Source organism: Primulina eburnea, chromosome 12 (assembly GCF_022965805.1).
Source record: "Primulina eburnea isolate SZY01 chromosome 12, ASM2296580v1, whole genome shotgun sequence".
Lineage (NCBI taxonomy): Eukaryota > Viridiplantae > Streptophyta > Magnoliopsida > Lamiales > Gesneriaceae > Primulina > Primulina eburnea.
The window spans coordinates 1997433-2015405 of NC_133112.1; the positions used below are offsets into that span (position 1 = coordinate 1997433).

At 34.9% G+C, this 17973-nt stretch overlaps 5 protein-coding genes across 6 annotated transcripts; 1 reads left to right on the forward strand and 4 right to left on the reverse strand.

Moving 5' to 3' along the window:
* Positions 1-2041: 2041 nt before the first annotated feature.
* LOC140808012 (alcohol dehydrogenase-like 7) lies at positions 2042-5126 on the reverse strand. Its single transcript, XM_073165006.1, is given in 11 exon segments — positions 2042-2218; positions 2301-2387; positions 2389-2466; positions 2769-2864; positions 3115-3179; positions 3256-3331; positions 3415-3497; positions 3823-4145; positions 4493-4539; positions 4669-4805; positions 4915-5126. Coding segments are annotated over 11 exon segments (1221 nt in total). The 5' UTR covers positions 5027-5126; the 3' UTR covers positions 2042-2101.
* Positions 5127-6122: 996 nt separating this feature from the next.
* On the reverse strand, positions 6123-8668 carry LOC140807180 (probable CoA ligase CCL5). The gene is made up of 5 exons (XM_073163915.1): positions 7377-8668; positions 6928-7073; positions 6753-6820; positions 6539-6641; positions 6123-6449 (listed from the first exon to the last, which is right to left on the reverse strand). Exons 1-5 carry the CDS (start codon positions 8605-8607, stop codon positions 6336-6338), a joined length of 1662 nt encoding a protein of 553 aa, XP_073020016.1. The 5' UTR covers positions 8608-8668; the 3' UTR covers positions 6123-6335.
* Positions 8669-11049: 2381 nt separating this feature from the next.
* On the forward strand, positions 11050-13266 carry LOC140807181 (cytokinin riboside 5'-monophosphate phosphoribohydrolase LOG1-like). Of its 2 annotated transcripts, none has more exons than XM_073163916.1 (7): positions 11050-11204; positions 11369-11466; positions 12094-12127; positions 12254-12353; positions 12433-12503; positions 12656-12799; positions 13028-13266. In XM_073163916.1, the coding sequence occupies exons 1-7, from the start codon at positions 11082-11084 to the stop codon at positions 13124-13126; spliced, it is 669 nt and encodes a 222-aa protein (XP_073020017.1). In that variant the 5' UTR covers positions 11050-11081; the 3' UTR covers positions 13127-13266. The 2 variants fall into 2 exon arrangements, with proteins under 2 accessions (XP_073020017.1, XP_073020018.1); XM_073163917.1 differs by having other exon boundaries at positions 12097-12127.
* Positions 13267-14286: 1020 nt separating this feature from the next.
* LOC140807848 (uncharacterized) lies at positions 14287-15090 on the reverse strand. Its single transcript, XM_073164808.1, has one exon. It carries the CDS (start codon positions 15088-15090, stop codon positions 14287-14289), a length of 804 nt encoding a protein of 267 aa, XP_073020909.1.
* A 1894-nt stretch (positions 15091-16984) lies between these two features.
* LOC140807850 (uncharacterized) lies at positions 16985-17747 on the reverse strand. The gene is made up of 2 exons (XM_073164810.1): positions 17135-17747; positions 16985-17079 (listed from the first exon to the last, which is right to left on the reverse strand). Exons 1-2 carry the CDS (start codon positions 17745-17747, stop codon positions 16985-16987), a joined length of 708 nt encoding a protein of 235 aa, XP_073020911.1.
* Positions 17748-17973: the final 226 nt, after the last annotated feature.

Below are 17973 nucleotides of genomic sequence, written 5' to 3' on the forward strand. Positions count from 1 at the left end.
ACAACTGCTGCCGATTCCGACCGACCATCGCCAGCCGCCGCTTCCGCCGACCACCGACCTGCCGCCGACCGTCAGACCACCTCGTTGCCAGGCCGTCGCCGGAGTAAAGAAAAAAAATAAAGCAAAAGGCAATTTCGTCATTTCATCAAAAAATTCAAAATTATCACATACTTAAAAATCATATCAAACATAATACTATTTTACATCATATATTACATTTATATCACAATCATTTTTTTTTATCATTTATATACTAATCATTAGTTTATTTAATCATTCCAATCAAACGTAACATAAGGCCCAGTTTGGTTTGTAGTATTAAAGTTGGATACATTGTTAATATTTTGTTTGCTTTGATTTTGAAACTTGTTATTGAATATTAGTTTGACAACTTTCATTGTTTTTGTGGGAGAGTAAATCCAGTCACACAATGAGGATAAAAACTATCCGACAATCCCAGAAAATAATAATATGACGGAAATACCCCTGACTTAAAAAATCAAATTTGCAAATGTGTTTGTTTACGCCATTCTCCTAATTTCTTCCCAGTCGACTCTTGCCATTGACCGATGCTGAAGAAATACGGAATCGACAGGGGAGTACGAAATCCACAATTACTTTTCTTCACAGCTTGCTCTTGCTCTCTTCCACTGGATCGAACGATTTTTGTAGATTAATATCTAATCTCACCTGTTGAAAAAAAAAAATTAAACTCAGAAATACATGCTCAAGGTCTATGTTGCCTCTTCGCTTCAGATCTTTCACGGATCTCACCTCAGATTTCAATCTTCAGGGACGAAGAAAGGTGAGAGGGTTTGCAATTGCTATGTGAGTTATCGGAAGACACGCTCTAGGTTTGGGGGGAGGAAATCACTTTAATGGTTAACAAATTGAATCTTCAAATGAAGGGTATTTTGGTCATTAATGCATTTATCATGATTTTATTCATCTCACTTATTTTACACCACACATGATATTACATATCTTTCAAATTATTAATCTTATAATATCAAGCATTTATCAATCAACTTATTAATCATTCAATTATCACATCCTACATATCAAGCGAACCCTAAGGTACAGTTTGGTACATAGCATATGATAAGTAAGGGATATACAGTATAAGGATAAATCAAGGATAAATATAATAATAAGATAATATGTTGAATGTTTGGTATGATTTTAACAAGAGTGATTAAATATATATATTGACATGTAATGACAAAATTAACCCTATCACAAAAACTTATATTTCATTGTTATCAAGATCTTGTAATTGCATATCTCAATTCTTAAATTACGCTATATATATATATATATATATATATATATATATATATATATATATATATATATGTGTGTGTATATATATATATATAGTCCTAAAGAATAATTTTTGTTTTTTTGTCTTATTTTGGAAATTATTTAAACAATTTATTTTCTTTTTTTAAAGGTGATCATCGGTCAAATTTGATTTTTGTCTTTTTCTTTATTTTTTATAATATTTTTCATATCGAAGGGGCCTAGTAACTATTTTTGTGTGTGTATATATGTATGTACATATTTGTATATGTATGTACATATTTGTATATATGTATGTATTTAATAAACATTTAACATTAACTTAAATGTATTTAAATAAATGAGGATAATTAAGTAATTTGTAGTATATTTTATCATTAAATTAAAACTATCACATCTCTTACTAAGGATGTTTTATCTTTCTAAAAATGTATTTATCAAGGGCCCATAATATTATTATGGGCTTTTTTAAAAATGTACCAAACGTAGGATAAGACGGATTATTTATCAATCCCACCCTTATCCCGTGTACCAAACAGTGCCTAAGAGTATTACTTTTATTGTGAATATCGGTAGGGTTGATTCGTCTCACAGATAAAGATTCATGAGACCGTTTCATAAGAGATCTATTATAAGACTTTTGTCTAGCTCTATAATTTAAAAATTAGTAATATAAAAAAAATAGTTCGATATACACACACATATATATGAAATATGTGACGAATAACAATATAGAGCATATCCAAACTTGGTTTTTATTTCGAAATAATTAAGGTTGTATTGAACAACAGAATCATGTTCATTTATCCATCCAAATCACACATCTAAGGCACTTCCCTTCTATCAGTAAATCAAAAGCTTTGTTGATGTCTTCAAAACAAACCTCGTGAGTCACGAACTTGTCCAGTTCCAATTCCTATACATGCGTAAAACACGACTCAAGATTATTTTATCGCGTTGCAAAAAGTGGCAAGAACGTGTGCACGAACGATAACTACCTTGTCGATGTAACGTTTGATGAGGATTGGGATGTCGGATTTCGGTTTGAGACCTCCAAATAAGGATCCCTGTACTGTTTTTCCCGAGATGGAGGACTTCATTTGAGCTGAACGAGATTCGTGCACCTGGCTTATCAACTCCGACAACAATCGTCTTCCCCCATCCCTGAAAATTTGAGGGCTGGTTAGATGCACTGGGGAATGATGGACAGACATTTATAGACACAGCATAAATAATATAAATATAATCAACACGAATATATACACATCTGTAAATGTATACATAGATAGGTACACATATACACGCCTATGTACAGCAGTTGCTTCCTCCTACTCATATACATGTCAAGTGGTATCAGTTTATGATACATATGATGCAGGAAAGTGAATCGAGAAATCTGGAAAAGAGGATTTGATCAAGGCATTAAAAAGGGACATAGAAGTTGTTTGTTTGGGGTAAAAGGAAACCTTTCGGCAACAAGCAAAGGCTTCCTCAACCAACGATGCCTTCCCAACACATTCGAAGCAGTAGTCCGCTCCTCCACCAGTCATCTCGTTTATCGTCTGAAAACATACGACAAAAAGAAAAATAACTCAATATACTTGCAGATTTAGCTCATCCTCACTTGGCGAAGCAAAAGCAACATTTGTCTTAAATTATTTCACGAGTAAGATTTCTATCACTTCTTAAGAAAGAAAATACAAGATTAAGGCAGCAATACAAAAAACTTTAAGTTTGTTTCTTTCCTCGAAGTTGATGATATCGGAGTCCCTGAAAACAAGAATATGTACTCGGGCTAAGTTAACAACGTACCTGGCTTATGGGCTTGTCACTGCCGCTACTCGAGTCGACAAAATCAGTCACACCAAATGATTTAGCTGTATGCTGATTTGGTTTATTAGAACTTCCGCACGATTCATAGTTAAGAAAGTATATTAAAGAGAATGGACTTACCAATTTCAAATTTTGTGGGGTTCACATCTATGCCTATGATTCTCCCCGCACCACATAATCTTGATCCCTCAGCAACCTTCAGAGTAATTCTAAGTCTGAAACTATCCTGACTCGATCGAAAAGGAACATAAAAGAACCAAGAGAAGGAAACTCTCTTACAGCTAATCCTATTGATCCCAGTCCAAAGATGGCCACTGTTGATCCTGCTTCAACATTTGCAGATCTCCAGGCAGCTCCCACACCTTAAAAAATACAAAAAAGAGTTGAACATCTTTACCTAAAATTTAACACAAGAATCAAATCCAAAGGTACGGTATTAGTATTTACAACAACCTTAGAATTTTACATATGTTTTGTGCTACATGTTATATAGATGGTGATAGGAACACAAACGCAAATCTGCCTAAGCACTATCATTGTGACATATAGACTACTACCACGCATGTCAGCAGGGGCTATTCTGATTTTATTTTATAGACTACTACCACGCATGTCAGCAGGGGCTATTCTGATTTTATTTTCCTCATCTCATATTCAACAGTTTGGCAAAGTTGAAATTCAGCATACCTGTTGACACGCCACAACTAAGTAGGCAAGCCCGGTTTGGAGGAATTGCCGGATCGACTCTAGTGATGTTAGCAACATGCACAACTGTGTACTCGATAAAACTAGACACAAATAAGAAATGATATAATGTTTCGCCATTAAGATCGGTAAATCTGCTAGAACCGTCGTGCATCCATGGAGAGACCTTGAAAGGATATACTGAACATAGATTGCTCTTATTTGATTTGCAATCCTCACATTCAGCACATTCTGATACAAATATCGGGATGACCATATCACCTTCGACAAAACCATTCACACCCTCTCCCACAGTCTCAATTACACTGTCAATGCATAGAAGTCAAACAGAAGAAATCATGTTGACAAAAACATTTTCAAACTGCTTAAATTTTCTAATAAAAAAATCGTTTAGCTCGTCTCCGACTGGATCTACCCCATTTTCAGGAGTAACAAACAAAATTTATAATTTATAGACAAGTATAATCTTCATTCAAACTTCATATGATAGCTGGATCTATCTGTTCATCCATTCTCACTATTGCTCATAAATTTATGTTTGCCTCCCGTAAGAACATGAAAGAACCTCAACCAAAATAATATTTCCATTCCAAGCAAAATGTCCACATTCTGAAATGAAATAAAACCCAAGAGGGAGATTGATGAAAATTACCCAACAGACTCATGTCCCAGTATTCTTGGATAACAAGCAGGAGGATCCTTCACAAGGGTAAACAAATAATGACAAAAAAAACAAGATAACCTATTAAAGATAGAAACTTTAAGAACAAATTCTTTCAAATTAAACATAAATTAAGTTCCAGGATCCGAAAAAAGTCGTACGCATACTTTCAATTTCCAGAAAGTGACATCGCTGAAACAGAGAGAAGCGCAGATTATTTTAATTCTAACTTCTCCAAACTTTGGAGGAGCCACAATCACTTCCTCTATCACCAGAGGCTCCCCTGGTTTCCTGGCCACCGCCGCTGCACGCACACGTTTCACACACTCTAAAAAACATCTTGTGTGGGTGTATAAATCCCACTAATCGACAGTGTGAAATTACTATAAATCTTTGAGATAAAATGCGCATACCTCTGCATCTAAGGGGTGTCCCGGCAGTTTTACCCAACAGAGCTTTGGCGCTTTCCATTTCTTGATGATCAGCTCTGGTTTCAGCATCTCTCGTTATATATTTAACATACATGGGTACTGGCTTCTTGTTTGGATTTTGCAAGATTTGTGGTTGAGTTGGATAGGCCTCCAAGTGGGGGCCTCAACCAAAAAGTTTTCAAACCATATTTAAATATTTTGACATTGACCTCTTATCTACCTACACAAGTTTTGTCCGTCGCTCGATGCATTAACAATCAAATCAAATCAAATCAAAATTGTTGTGATTTTCTGTATGAATTAAGGCAAAAATTTGTGTGAGACGGTCTCACGGATTGTATTCGTGAGACGGATCTCTTATTTGGGTCATCTATGAAAAAATATTATTTTTTATGCTAAGAGTATTACTTTTTATTGTGAATATGAGTAGCGTTAACCCGTCTCACTCATAAGACCTACACATGAATTAATTATTTGCCTTAATCAAATAGTTTTTTTAAAAAAAATTCTTGGAAAAATATCAGATTTAATAATTGCTGTTACGTTAATTAGCACAATCAACATTTTATAAACTATAATATAATGAACTATAAAAACATAACTCGAACTTAATATTTATTAAATTGCTGGATTTCGGTATTTGCTCCAATCATGATGCTCTTGCAAGCCGAACTTGGCGAGTGCATGATATTATTTTAGAGCTATTCCAGGTATTTAGGATTTCTGTTCTCTCCTTTTTTTTTTCTTTTCTTTTGCTAGTTTAGAGAATTTTTTTTTAACAATTTGATTTTATTAAGCATATCTTCAACGAAAATCAGTATTTGACGAGAGTGAAAAAAATAACTCATCTCAAATTTATTTAAGGAAACTGTCATGATATTGTTTTACTGATTAATATTATAAGACAGATATTCAACATGTTATAATTCATGAAAAAATATTATTTTTTAAACAAAAATATTAAATTTTATAATAAATATAAATCAGATCGACTCAACTCATAAACATAAAATTGTGAGATAATCTCACAAAAATACTACTCAATTTATTAACATCTTAAAATAAAATTTTATTATGTGTACACATAAAATAAAATATAGATTTGCAGCAACGACCAACACACCTTTGGATAGCAGATAATCATTTAGTATAGAGTATGCGTCACGTGTTATATGTAGTTTATATATTCTAATTAAATCAGATCAAATTATGTTGCGTTCTCTGGTAATTAAGACGACAGATTCATAGCTTCTATTTTTCACACAAACAATAATAAAATCACATACATAGCATGACAACCTTGTAATACTCAAAAGCTTTACCCAGGACATTACATTACAATTATATTCGACTCCAATTTCACTCAAACTGTATCCTGTTCATTATGCAAAAAATCAAGAACTTCACAGTTTAGAGACAGCAAGCTTTATAAGATCCTTTCTAAGTATTTTGCCAGACTGATTTTTCGGAATCGAAGCCGCAAAGGCCACCCGACGAATTCTCTTGTATGGAGCCACCTGCAGGCATATATATACAAACAAAATCAGACTTGAAATGCATAACTAACATACGAGTTTCTCGTCTGGTAAGTAAATCACGAGTTCACCTGTTTGGCAATGAAATCCATGACTCCACTCTGTGTTAAAGTGCTTCCAGTTTTACGTACCACATATGCCATGGGAAATTGTCCCACATCCTTATCTGGGAACCTACATTGATACATGATTCTATCCGGTTAATCTCCAAATATTGGGTTTTAAGAAAACATTTCTTTGTCAACTTCGATTTAATGCAACAATATTATCCATTTTAACGCTTACGGGATAACAGCAGCATCAGCAATTTCAGGGTGAGTCAGTAACAAAGCCTCCAATTCTGCAGGAGGAACCTACAGCATCCAGCACCTAATCAGTTGTCTCCACTTTGATTGATTTAGCATCAAATATTTTGGATTCTAGAACATCATTACACGCCCAAAAGAATCCGTAAATTCACCTGATAACCCTTGTACTTGATAAGCTCCTTCAACCGGTCCACGACGAAAACAAATCCATCCTCGTCAATGTAGCAAAGGTCTCCGGTTCTCAACCATCCATCTGAATCCAGAGTCGACGCTGTGGCCTCTTCGTTGCTAAAATACCCTGCATTAACAAAGCTTCTACATCATTTTAGGCCCATGATTTTCATATGGATCGGAGGCACTCTACAAGAACAACGGACACCTTCAAGATTGCTCCAAGCCCAACCAAAAGATTATACTAAATAAATGACACTCCAATAATTTGTATCCAAGATCAACTGAGATATTGTCAAAAGAACAAAGGAAAAATAACTCCACGGTAGAAGACAGAACACGCTCAGACAAAATTGAAGGTTGCAAATCTTAGTCAGACTCCACTCAGAATAGAATAATGTAAAATAATATTATTATCGAACATTCACACCTTTCATAATGCAAGGACCCCTCAGCCAAAGCTCCCCCGTCCGATTCACCGGCAGCGCCGCCCCACTGTCCGGATCCACAATCTTCGCCTCCATACTCGGAGAAAGCAGCCCCGCCGTCCCGTACCTCCGGCTCTCCTCCAGCGAGTCGGTCGACGCGCCAATCCCAGTCGATTCGGTGAGTCCATATCCTTGTAAAATCGTCACCTTTGGATACTTCTCCACAAATCCCTCTATCACCTCCTTACTCAGTGGCGCGCCGCCGGAAAGCACCGAATGCAAGCTGCTCAAATCGTATTTCTTCGCTATCGTTTCATAGTTGTTCACTAATGCGACCAGAATCGGCGGCACAAGGGGTAAGTGAGTGGCGGAGTATTTCTGGATCGCCGTCAGCATTTCATCTAACTCAAATTTGGACAGAATTACAACGGTTGAACCGGAAGCTAAAATACCAGTAGCGAAAGCGACTAAGCCGTAGATGTGAAACATAGGAACGGTGCAGATGAAGGTTGAATTTTCTTCGTCGAGTCTGAATCGGTTCACGACGGTCTGAACCATTGCGATCAGGTTTCTGTGAGAAGATATCACGCCTTTGCTCGCTCCGGTAGTTCCAGAGGAATATAGAAGAGTCGCCGTATCATCTTGGCTGACTCGTTCCTTGACCCGGGTTGGACTCGGTTCTCTTCTCATCATTTCTTCTATGGACGCAACGATTCTCAAATTTCCAGAAGCTGGATTTCTCTGAGAAGCGGAGACATCCGAGCCAAGGAGGACCACGGGGAGATTCGAACCCGCGAGTTTAGGGAGGAGCTGCGGGATGGTGAAAGCGAGCACGGGCTTCGAATCGGCGATCTGCTTGGCGATTTCGCGGGAGGTATTGAGCGGGTTGGTTGTGGTGATCACAGCTCCGAGGGACATGACCGCGAGGCAAACGATGGGGAAATAGACGGAATTCGGAGTCAGTATGAGGACGACGTGGCCCTTGCGGATACTGTAGTCTTCAGAGAGGGAGGCGGCCACGGCGTCGACCGCCCTCCAGACGTCGGAGAAGGTTAGCTGGCGGCCGGTTGCAGCTTCAATAAAGGCGATCTTGCCGCTGTGGGCGCGGGAAGATATGAAGGTCGTGACGTTCAGGGATTGATTCGCCGGGAGGGGGACTGGTTTACGCTTGCTGTAGAAGGTGGAGTTTTCTTTGCAGAATCCGGTGCGTGGATCGGTGGTGTATCCCGCCATTGATGAAAGAGTAGAAGGGAATTGAAGCGTCGACTGTCGTCTGAAGTCGTTCAGATATAGTAATAATAGTATTTATTTTTTAATAAAACCAATCATCTTTTGTACACCGACCAAATAGATATGCACGTGTTTGATAACCAATTGAATTTTGATAAACATAACTTAGTAAACCGTGCCGTGAATATTACAAATAAATAAAATTTTATACGAGACCATATATTTTATGAGATATATATTTTTTTTAGGTTATTTATAAAAAATATTATTTTTTAAACTAAAAATATTATTTTTAATTATTAATATCGATAAATTTGACCGCTACTCTACATAGATATATGTTAGTTTGACCGAAAATCAATAGATTTCTATTTTTAAATACATGCACCATGACCTATTTAATAATATTATAGTTATAAGTTAATATTAATTAATGTATTTAATAATTACAAAAAATTTATGAGATGTTAAACAAATATTTTATTTGGATCATATGAAAAATATTATTTTTTATATCAATTTTTTTTGTAAATATGAATATAATTTATTCGTATCACGAATAAAGATATGTGTGAGTGTCTTATAATCTCGCAAAAAAACCTACTGTTTAACAATATGACAAAAAAATTGTAGCCACTCCATGATTATCCTTTAAAAAATGAATATCTCAATCGATATGGTCATCGATCCATCGCCAGTTTTCCCTTGTGCTCTGTTTTGCTTTATATATGGAATGAAATTCTGATAAATTTTCATTTTTAACTATTTAATAGTTAATTTTCTTTATTGTTCTTGGTCATAAATATATCTTGGCATTTATGTAATTTGTCTGATAGTTATATATAACTAATATTATCCGGTTCACTGTCCAGGTTATAAATATGTTTTTTGAATTTCAAAGAAAGTGGCTGCACGTGAAAAATATTTGCTATTTCGTGGCTGCACGTGAAATATAAATGGGCTCTCTTTGAATATGGATAATCGGGCTTTCATTCAATTGTATTCAGAACTAACGCCAATCCTAGCCCAACCCATCTACTGAATCTCCTATCTTTGGCAGCCCATTGAAAGCCCGATAGTTATGATATGTTCTCTACCGTGTCAATCAATGAAATGATACTCATTTATTAGATGTGATTAAATACGTTCAAATTATATAAGTGGCCTGACTCAACCATGGGTCGTTGTGAGTGGTTTAATGAGCTACATAAGTGGGGAAACTTCATCACATCAAATATTATTGCAATTTTTTTTTCTTAAATTAAAATTTCAAATCTAATCATACTCGACTTGTTTGAATAAAACAAAACGTGCATTTGGATAAATGGATTTGAAAAGATTTGATTCTTTTCGATTTCAAATCTGACTCAGATTTTAAATCGGTTGATTTTTAATCAGTATTCGGTCACATTTTATAGGACCGAGCGCTTACCGCTTTACCAAAAGCTATAGCTGGTGGTAATTACGCAACTCAAATCTTTTAAACCTCACAGCAGCTCAAGCATCACGGTTCGATCGCTCTACCAAGCAGAGACAATTATTGCACCCAACAATCTTCTTTCCAATAATTGCACTCCTTGCAATCAATGAGAATCAAACCTGTGACATTGGCTCTGATACCAATTATATGACCGAGCGCTTACCACTTTACCAAAAGTTATAGCTGGTGGTAATGGCGCAACTCAGATCTTTTAAACCTAACAGCAGCTCAAGCACCACGGTTCGATCACTTTACCAAGCAAGGACAATTATTGCACCAACACATTTCAAATCAATATATTTTAAATCGGTTGATATTTTTATGTTCCTAAAAATATTTTTAAACCAATTATATATTGTTATAATAATTTACTTATTTTTTAGAATTGAATTACTATGTAAGCATACATATGAAAATATCTTTATTCTTAAAATCTGATGAAAATATTATTTTTATTCTCATGCCATTTTGTAAAAAAAGTCGAAATGAAATTTAGTGAAATGACATTTATTACGAGTACAAATTTTAAGATTACATAATTAGTAAAGATTATTATATATAAAAGTAATTTTTTGAGATTTATTTTAATGTTTTTTTCATGGTTTCAAAAATCAATTTCAAAGATTTGAATTTTATACGCGTCAAATGAATAATAAATAATTGTTCATACTAAATTAATAATTAATGGTTTGACTAAAACTCACAAAAAATCGACTTTTATGCATGCTACACTAAATCGGATCACATAAAATTGGCTAATCTTAAATCCTTAAACAACTTCAAGTCAAAAACTCAACGCAATCAGCTTTATGCTACACTATATCAGATCATGCGAATTTCGCATATTTTCTTACATTTTGTGGACAAATTAAAGGGATCGAGTCATATATGAACAGTGTCAAATTCCTGTCGGCCTATAGATACAGCCTTAGGGTGGCCTTTCTTTATACTGCAACCTAAAAAAAACATCAAAAAAATCTCAACATATTATCAATAAATGGAGGAGAAATTAGACATGGAGATCAAACCAAGATTCAAAAGGGTTTGTGTCTTCTGTGGAAGCAGTGCAGGCAAGAAGGAGTCCTACAGAGATGCTGCTCTTGAATTAGGCCAAGAAATGGTAAAACTGATCAATTTCAAATGGGATCAAATTATTTGTTCAAGAACTAATTTACATGAGCAGAGGATGCATTCTTCCTCATCACCTCGATCGACTGGGTCGGCCGCGGTTTGCGATACTTACCTAAATAAAAATACAGATTAATGTATAATTTTTTTGTGTAGGTTTCAAGAAAGTTAGATCTTGTTTATGGAGGGGGCAGCATTGGCCTCATGGGACTCGTATCTGCGGAGGTCCATAATGGTGGACGCCATGTTTTAGGGTACTCTACTACTCTTGCTTTTCACTTGTTTCTTGAACACGTATGCATAACATATATGATGTATTCAGTAAATTAATTAAGATCTTGATTGATTTTTAACTGCACTCAAATCATTTAAAATCAATGCAAAATTTGATGTAAAACTTGTTCTTTTTTAATTAATTAACTTCACAAGAAAATATGTTTGGAGATTCGGAAAAAATCTAATTGTTTTCCCCAAAAAATGAAAACCAAAGGTATTTTTTAGAACGATCTCACGGGTCTATATCCGTGAGATGTTCAATCTGATCCATAAACATAGAATAAAATATTTTTTCATGAGTTGGGTCGCGTCCGAGATTATTCTAACAAAATTGACCAGTGAGATATTCTCACATAAATTTTTGTCATTTTTTAATAAGTGTAATACAAATTAACCAGATGATGATTATTTTAGAGTTATGTTACAATAGTTATTTTTTGAGTGATTATTTCAATATAAAACCATTTCAAATCCCTCTCCAAATTCTTTCTCAAATCCAAATCCTTCGATCCAAACAAAATCTTATATAATAACCAAGGATCATGCATGTATTATCATTGTACACTTTAATTTCCTGACTAATTTGTTTATATATTTTATGCCAGCAGAATTATTCCCAGAATACTAATGTCCAAAGAGGTTGTTACTTCCTTTTATTTTACGTCTTTGATCGCTTTTAGTAATTAGTAATATAAATGTCAATAATAACCATTAATTAAAAAATTAAATTTGTTTTTTTTCCTCGCACAATTTTATGGAGAAAAGTTAACGGGGGAAGCAATAGGAGAAGTACGAGCAGTCGCCAACATGCATCAAAGGAAAGCTGAGATGGCCGAACACTCTGACTGCTTCATTGCTCTTCCTGGTCTGTTTGAATGTTTTTTTCTTTAATAATAATATTATCGATAAAATATTATTTATTAATCTAATATTTAATTGTTTAGGTGGCTATGGAACCATGGAAGAGCTATTGGAAGTCGTTACCTGGGCACAGCTTGGGATTCATGACAAGCCCGTAAACACCCTAGCTTCTTTCAGTTTTCTGTCACCAACTTTGATAGCAATTCAGTTTCGTTATGTTACAATAATTAAGTTTAAGCGAGACAAATACGAAGTAGTTGCTTCGTTTTTTTTGCTCTCTAAATCTGAGATATTTAAAAATTGCAGATTGGATTATTAAATGTGGACGGATATTACGACAGTTTTCTCAAGTTCATCAACCATGCCGTGGAAGATGAATTCATTTCACCCTCTGAACGTCATATTATAGTCTCCGCACCCACTGCTCGTGAACTAATTCAAAAGCTGGAGGTCTGTTGGATGATATAACCTTTATAAGTTTTAATATTCGACGTGAAACACTTGTAATATTATGCATTAATCATGTTAACTAACATGGTGTTTGATAATAACGAAGGCGAGGGAAATCATGGTTTTTTAATTTATGAATTACAACTCATTATATTTGCAAATGCCCTTGTCAAGTGAGATTTTTTATTTTTGCCATCTTATGGACGTTCGATTTTGGTGGTGTAACAGGAGTACAATCCTGTGCATGAAGGAGTGGCGGCTAAGGAAAAATGGGAAATAGAACAAGTGGTGGAGCTCAACTCCCTTCAATCTGAAATCGCTCTTTAACTATTGGTCTTCACCTCATTTCATCTCATTTCATTTCTTTATCAAACTAAATAAAAGTACAATATAAGGAAATACAAGAAGTTAGGTATTCCATAACTCTACATGTTTATAATTATTTGGGATCGATCAACCGCGTAATTAACGACTCGGCGAATGCTGGTTGAATATTATCAAAGTTTATTTGCATGTGTTTTTTCCTTGATTCTTCTGTATTCAAGTGGTTTTTCTTCTACTTCGGGCAAGTAAATTAATTTAATGATCATGCCGTACGTGTTGGTTATAATTATAATAATTCTTGAAAAGTTTTTGTTAAAATGAGAGTGTGTGTTATATACATTTGAAAGCTAAGGTACGTAAACATGAAATTCATGAATGTCTATAAATTTTTATTGTTAACAATGAAATAATATATCAAATTTACACTTTACTTGTTTACATATTCGTAACACAAAATAATGAATTTCAAATGACATCATTATTGCGTAAACTTGAAATACATAATTATTAACATTAAATAATGTATGAACATGTAAGTGAATAATTTAAACTTTATGATATAACTTCTCTGAACAATACAAATATATTTGAATACATATAAAATCAATATATTTGTAATTTATCAATCCAAACATAACTTAAAATAATTCCAAGAATACTTAAAAGTTGACTTCACACACACAAAACATATGATTGAATCAATTTTTATTTGACTTAAAGATCATATACTTAATTGGCGTGCTGTTCAATGGACTTTGTAAACCTGTCAACATGATGAATCTGATTAGATGCTACTATTACATATTTTGATGATGGATTTTTTTAAAAGATACTTTAAACGAATTTTTTTTAAAAAAAATCGGTAAATTTCTTTAGGATAAAAGAAGAGAAATAAGGTTTAGAAAATTTCAACAACATCGTTGTTCAAGCCTGTTTTTCCAAGTAAAAGTAAGATTATATCGAATCCAATTTTTTTCTAAATTTTTATTCCAGCATGTTTAATATACGGCTGGGATCTTTTTGACTGATGTGGCACAAACTAAAACTCCTTGGAGGAAAGGATAAGTAATTTAGACAACGGAGCTCAGATATAAAATTCATCAACTGAATTTTATTGGTAAGTATTGAGTTTTCAGATTTTCTATCTTGCGGTCGAAAACAGTCTAATTGCTCAGAGCATTAAGAAGAGATATTCTGGTTTTCACTAAACTCCTAAAGAAAGATTCTAATCCCTTTTCAAGTTCCTGCATTGTCATTTCTGATGATTTCAACTGCCTCAATACAGTTTGCTTTGTAATTTTGTCCATCCCTTTTTCCAGCTTGTTGATATTCAAGGCATACAACATATCCCCACCATCCATTTCTTGCTCCATCTCATCATGTACACGGCTAGTTTGGGTGAGCTTCGAAAGCAATAACCAACTTCTTTGTTTTGATCTTCTCTTCGCTCCAGACACTAGTATCAGTATAGATTTCAAAACCGAGGAAGAAATAGCCTCCATTTCTTTTAAAACTCTTGCGATGGCTTTAAGATCTTCGGCGTTTTCCAAAACTGGTGTCAATTTCTGGTTGAAGCTCTTCATGTTCTTGATGTTCTTATTGACCATTTGGTTAATCTTCTTTCTTGAGGCCACATAAGGATCGATGTCCTTTGCCGTGGCTGTTTCACCTCTGTTTCTTCCGATGGAGGATTCGAGATTTTGAAAAGATTCATTCGTTAAACAGACCACATCTCTGGAAAATCCGCAAAGATCCACGAGCCTGAGTGATCCTTCAAGAATCTCATCGATCCAAGTCCCACATTGGTCATGGGAGATGACTTGTTGGATTGAAGGAACCTGAATCAGATTCTTGATTCCTTCATGCAAATTTACGAGGCAAGCTAAGTTGGAACATATGGATTTTACCGAGGTGACTTCTGAGCTCCTTAACCAGCATAAATGATCTCTAGAATGGAAATTAGACATCTTTTTGCTGCAAACTGAAAACTGATCTGTGAGGCTAAATGTACTTTTCTTTTTCGCTCTTTGTTAGAAATTCAGAATAGATATGGAATGGTTGAATCGATCTCTTAGGCACCAGCTATATATAAGGACTAAAGATAAGAAAACAAAAGGAATCTGTTCCACCAAAAATGTCTCATAACTTCTGGAAAATGAATTAAATTTTATGTTGCACGAGTTCCGTGCTCCCCGTGTATTGAACACTCGAAGATGCAGAAAATGAATTGTGCATATCTTGTGTATATTATATTAATTGATAATGGGTTTAAAATGTTATTTTAGCCTTCATCATGGATCAGAATCATCAGGTATGCAATAAAAAAATCGTACACATGCACAACAAGCATTATAGCATATTAGACAAACAATATTCAGATATCAGATCTTAAAAATTGTCCCTTTGTCCATTTTGTTGATTGATATACGATCAAGAACAACAAGAATCTTGACAGCCTAGTTCTTGAAATGATGAATTTAATTATCATGCTGTTGCATTACCAAATTGTTAAGTGATACGTTGTCTTTTATGAGATAATTCACACTGTTTTGAAAGTAATTATGGTCAGCTGATAATAAGCTAGAGTTCGATTATTTGAACAAAACACAGGAAACTGCGACACTCGGAAAGCCGTGATGGATCTTGCAGATAATAGGATTTTCTAATGCTCTTAACCTAATGCCTTGTATATGGAAATTTTACTTCATGATTCTATAGGTTTTTTACTTTGTCTTGATCAACTGAAGATCAATACCTGTTCTAGGTTTTATTTCAAAACCTGCCCTTTTGTAGGCTCTGTGTGAAGAGTAAAAGCTTTTGTTATATTTAAATCACGACACACGGACGGCTAAATAACATGAAAGTATTTGAGTCAAATCGTTACTATTAGTTATAGTTTTAGAGCATTAGTAAAACACTCGGTACAATTTTTTTAACTTTTCATAAAATTTTATATGTTATAATTGATGTATTTTCTGTGTGAATATATAAGAGTTACTTCAGATATGTACAAACAGAAAGACAGGGAAAGACAGGTAAATTTTATGTTTCGGCTAAAGATGTAATGCATCAGAATTCATATTTAAAGGTCAGCCCTATATATTTTATATTTTATTATTTCGGCTAAAGATATAATGTATCAGAATTCATAAGCAGAATTCATAAGCAGAGCAAAGCTTCGAAAATATCATAATGTAGGAGAGTGTGTTGAGTTTGTGAAGGACTTGAGGCTGCCCTTATATATAGCCCGTATAGACACTCCGGTGCCATATGGACAGTCACGGTTGGCCATCCGAAAGGCCAAAGGTCAGCCAGCTGTAGCACCCAAGGTCATTTCAGTTGAAACACCAAAGGTCAGCTGAAAATAAAAATAGCAAAAGCCAAGTGAACCTTGGTGGGAAATTTTGCCTTGATCAGTCCGACATTCGATGCACCCAGGTCGCGCTCGTACGCTTAACACAAGTCAAGCATTTTTCCACTGCAAATCGGGCCCATGATTTGCACCCCTGCGCCGCGTGCGCGAGAGAATTTCTTGACCAATCATTGTTACACCTCCATAAAGTGCAACTCAATATAATTTCACCAATACTATGTTTATTTTCCTATGTGAGACATTTCCCATTTGCCAACTATTAGGCATTGCTTGTCTAATTTGCAATTCAAAAGATACAAGCCCAACAGGCCTCTAAGTCCAACAGAAATAACCTCCGTCTCTTTTTAACACAGGCAGATATCTGTAATTCAGACTACAGAACTGAAATTTACCATTCATCAAATGAATTTTGTTGGTATTCAAGTATTGAGTTTTCAGATTTATCATTCACATAAATAATACATCTCTATCTTGCAGTAAAGAAAAGGCTAATGGCTCCAAGCATCAAGAAGAGAAACTCTGGTTTTCACTAGACTTCTAAAGAAGGATTCTAATCCCTCTTCAAAATCCTGCATTGTCATTTCTGATGATTTCATTTTGCAGCATGTTGATATTCATTGCATACAGCATATCCCCACCATCAATTTCTTGCTCCATCTCACCATGTACACGGCTGGTTTGGGTGAGCTTCGAAGGCCATAACCAACTTCTTTGTTTCAAACTTCTCTTTGCCCCTGACACGAGTATCAGTATAGATTTTAAAACCGAGGAAGAAATAGCCTCCATTTCTTTTAGTACTGTCAATATGGCTTTAAGATCTTCGGCTTTTTCTAGGAGTGGTGTCAGGTTCTGGTTGAAGCTCTTTATATTCTTGATGTTCTTATTGATCATTTGGCTAATCTTCTTTCTTGAGGCCACACAAGAATAGATGTCCTTGACTGTGACTGTTTCACTTCTGTTTCTTCTAATGGGGGATTCAAGATCTTGAACGGATTCCTTGACTAAACATACGGTATCTCTCGAAAATCCAGAAAGATCCACGAGCCTGAGTGATCCTTCAAGAATGTCATCGATCCATGTCCCAAATTGGTCATGGGAGATGGCTTGTTGGATTGAAGGAATCTGAATCAGATTCTTGATATCTTCATGCAGATTCACGAAGCTAGCCAAGTTTGAACATACGGATTTTGCTGTTATAGACATGATATCTGAGCCCCTTAACCGGCATAAATGTTCTTGAATGCCATTCATCACTGGATGAGATTTATAAGGCAAACTGTTTGATCTAGTATGAAAATTACACATCTTTTTGTTGCAAAATGAACTGATCTGTAAGGCTAATTGTACTTTTGTTTTTTTCTCAGCATGAAAGCGAGAACAGATATAGGATGGTTGAATCTATCTCTAGCTACACTATATATAAGGACTAAAGGAAAGAAAACAAAAGGAATCTGTTCCCCCTAACATGTCTCATAAT